Below are 3,440 nucleotides of genomic sequence, written 5' to 3'. Positions count from 1 at the left end.
AGTCTAGTTGTGGAGGATGTCGCTTTACTGGCCCATGTTAGTATTATCATTGCGCTCTTTCCAGGTGAGGCAGTCGCTTGCCGGCCATTGGACGGCTGCTCATGCCGGCTGCCAGCCGCTCATGCTGTCTGCTAGCCGCTCATGGTAGCTCACGGCAGCCCACTGCAACGGGCTGCAGCCTACGCCGTCACCGGCAACTCACCGCAGCCCAGCTCCAGGTCGAGCTGTTGTTCACCATCTTAGCTGTAGAGGGCGCAACGTCACTGGCCCTCATGTGGGATCCGCACCGGGGTCCTGCTGCTCAGAGCTGGCATCCTAAGCCAACTCTTAACCAACACACCACTTGGCTGGCCCGAACACGGCACCTTGAGCTGAGCGGTCAATGGGTGGCCGGATGGCGACTGGACTTGGAGCTGAGCTAGCTGTACCCTCCACAACTAAGACTGAAGGACGATAACTTGGCTGTTCCCCTTCCCCAATTCCCCAACACTGTTCTCCTTCCCCAATTCCCCAATAAAATCTTAAAAAATAAATCCTAGAAGGCATTGTTTGTAATGCAGTATTGCATGATAATTGAATAAAACAGGAAAGAACCTACCCCAAAACCTAGTACATCAGTGAAAAATATGCTTGTTTTTCCATGATATGAGTATATTACAAAGTAATTTTTAATGTTTATCAGCTGGAATCAGGCTTGTTTTGACCAGGACGCTTTCCTGATCAAAAAGTTAGAAAAGAGATAAGAATGAAGGAGGTTGAAAATGTCTGAGTGCTGAGAGTGAGAAGCCCTCTTTGAGCCAGGATTTAGCAGCTGAAAGGGAGGCAGGGGGCGTGGCATCCGTTGCCACGTGTGGGTAAAGAGGAATCGCTGGGCACCTGGAAGCTTGTCTATGCAGAATGTGCAGGCGTTTGTAGCCCTAGTGCGTTCACATTGAACACGGCTAGAGGCGTATATGATTTGTTTTGCCTTTATGGAGCATGCTGGGTACTTTATTCATCTGTTCAGTAACTACCTATCAAGGGCCACACAGGCTGTTTTTTTCAAACATCCTTTTGAATTATTGTTAGCATAATATGGAAAGAAGTTGGGATTCCAGGTTCTCTCTGGGTTTCTCACAGTGATGTGGCTGTACGTAAATTACAGCAGCATCCTCATGTCATAACTGGGGACGTTGGCCATTGTTCCCGCTTCACAACGTGTGGTGTGAGGGTCACATGTGCTGGTCCACTTAATAGCATGTGGAAAAGCTAACTTCTTGGTGATTGTAAGGCAGCCCTGTTACTCCTATTTCATGTTACAGCCACATAAAGAAAATACCTCTTCTCTTCCTGAACACCCAGTTGAATTTCAACACTTGGTAGTTTTCTTCTCAGCATTCTTGTTTTCCTCATAAATTTATATTATGTGGGCAAATTCCCTCAAAGTGCTAGATGCATTAGAATTAAGCAGTAATGTTTTGTTTCTTCAACTAGAGCCTCTTAAAACTTGGTGTAGGTATTATGTGTTCTCTCATTTCCTTATCTTTGTTGTATGTTGTATTTTAGCACACGTCACACGGAGATGGGCGGCAAGAAGTTACCTCTCGCACCGGGCGCTCTGGAGCTCGGTGTAGAAACTCTATAGCTTCCTGTGCAGACGAACAGCCTCACATCGGAAACTACAGACTGTTGAAAACAATCGGAAAAGGGAATTTTGCAAAAGTGAAATTGGCAAGACACATCCTTACAGGCAGAGAGGTAAATAGGAATGATACTTAATTTCTGTTATGACACTTGTTCTGTTTAGTTCCACCTGAGAGAAGGAGGAAGAGAATGTATATATTTGGGCTTATTTCTAAGCTAATTAAACATTTTTTAAGAACAAGTAATTTATATATTAATTATCTGAGAGTTCTTTTGCATTCCCATTTTTTTATCTTTTTTTAGCTGAGCCATCTTGTCACCTGTTGGCAGCTCAGCAACAGCTCAGCTTGGGCCAGGAATCGAACTGGCAACGCTGTTGCTCAGAGCTCCCACTATTTTTTTTTTATTTTTAATGATTTTATTGGGGAATTGGGGGAGGGGAACAGCATTGGAGAATTGGGGAAGGGGAACAGACAAGTTGCTGTCCTNAGGCAGATCAGTCGCCGGCTTCTGGACGGCCGCTCACGGCACCTGCTGGTCACTCACGCTGTCTGCTGGGTGCACACGGTAGCCCATGGCAACCCACTGCAGCAGGGGCTGCAGCCTACGCCGTCGCCGGTGACTCATCGCAGCCCAGCTCCAGGTTGAGCTGTTGTTCAACATCTTAGCTGTAGAGGGCAGTGTCACTGGCCCTCATACTGGGATCCGAACCAGGGCCCTCTGGCATCCCAAGCCAGCTCTTAACCAAAGCGCCACCCGGCTGGCCCTTGTTTTAGTCTTTTCTTTCATCAACATTTATTTATGTATGTATGTATGTATGTATGTATGTATGTATGTATGTATGTATGTATGTATTTAAAAGATTTTATTGGGGAATTGGGGACGGGGAACAGTGTTCGGGAATCGGGGAAGGGGAACAGACAAGTTGCTGTCCTTTTGTTCTTCAGTCTAGTTGTGGAGAACGTCGCTTCACTGGCCCATGTTGGTATGATCATTGCGCTTTTCCCGGGTGAGGCAGTTGCTCACCAGCCATAGGACGGCCGCTCACGGCAACTCATGAAAGTGCACGCCAGCTTCCGGCCAGCTCCACTGCAGCCTATGCCATCGCCGGCGACTCACGACAGCCCAGCTCCAGGTCGAGCTGTTGTTCACCATCTTAGATATAGAGGGCGCAGCGTCACTGGCCCTCATATGTGGGATCTGAACCGGAGCCCTGCTGCTCAGAGCTAGCATCCCAAGCCAAGTCCTAACCACCGCCCCACTCGACTGGCCCTCTTTCATCAACATTTATAAATAGGCTATTTGCCCTAAATTCTGATTTAGAAATTAGAATCCTTTTTGTTATAGGAACCGTGTTACAAGTTGCTTAGATTTGTACTGAGTTCATAAAATTCTGTTTTATTTACGTAAAATATTTACATTAAAAAACATAGAAGGCAAAAAAACCCCCAAACAAACAAACATAGAAGGCGTTGGGCCGGCTGAGTGGCTCAGTTGGTTAAGAGCCTGAGCTCTGAGCGACAGTGTTGCCGGTTCAATTCCCACATGGGCCAATGAGCTGTGCCGGAGCTGAGCTGCCAACAGGTGGCAGGATGGCTCAGCTGGTGAAAGCATGTGCTCCTAACAACAAGGTTGCTGGTTCGATTCCCACATGGGATGGTGTGCTATGCCCACCCGCAACTAAGATTGAACATTGCACCTTTTTTTTTTAAAGATTTTATTGGGCAATTGGGGGAGGGGAACAGCGCTGGGGCATCGGGGGAAGGGGAACAGACAAGTTGCTGTCCTTTTGTTCTTCAGTCTAGTTGTGGAGGATG

The 3,440-nt window shown here is 47.2% G+C and overlaps 1 protein-coding gene across 13 annotated transcripts in view; it reads left to right on the top strand.

Moving 5' to 3' along the window:
• Positions 1-3,440, top strand: part of MARK3 (microtubule affinity regulating kinase 3) — an 89,586-nt gene that overhangs the window by 12,769 nt on the left and 73,377 nt on the right. For 12 of the 13 annotated variants that reach the window (XM_019639316.1, XM_019639314.1, XM_019639307.1 and 9 more), the window contains exon 2: positions 1,546-1,737. The exons of the other annotated variant lie outside the window; for it this stretch is intronic. In XM_019639316.1, the coding sequence (XP_019494861.1) occupies positions 1,546-1,737 (192 nt within the window). The remainder of the gene's footprint in view (positions 1-1,545; positions 1,738-3,440) is intronic. 13 annotated transcript variants of the gene reach the window in all.

This window comes from Hipposideros armiger, unplaced genomic scaffold (genome assembly GCF_001890085.2).
Source record: "Hipposideros armiger isolate ML-2016 unplaced genomic scaffold, ASM189008v1 scaffold_43, whole genome shotgun sequence".
Classification (NCBI taxonomy): Eukaryota; Metazoa; Chordata; class Mammalia; order Chiroptera; family Hipposideridae; genus Hipposideros; species Hipposideros armiger.
This window is presented reverse-complemented; position numbering and strand designations above follow the sequence as displayed.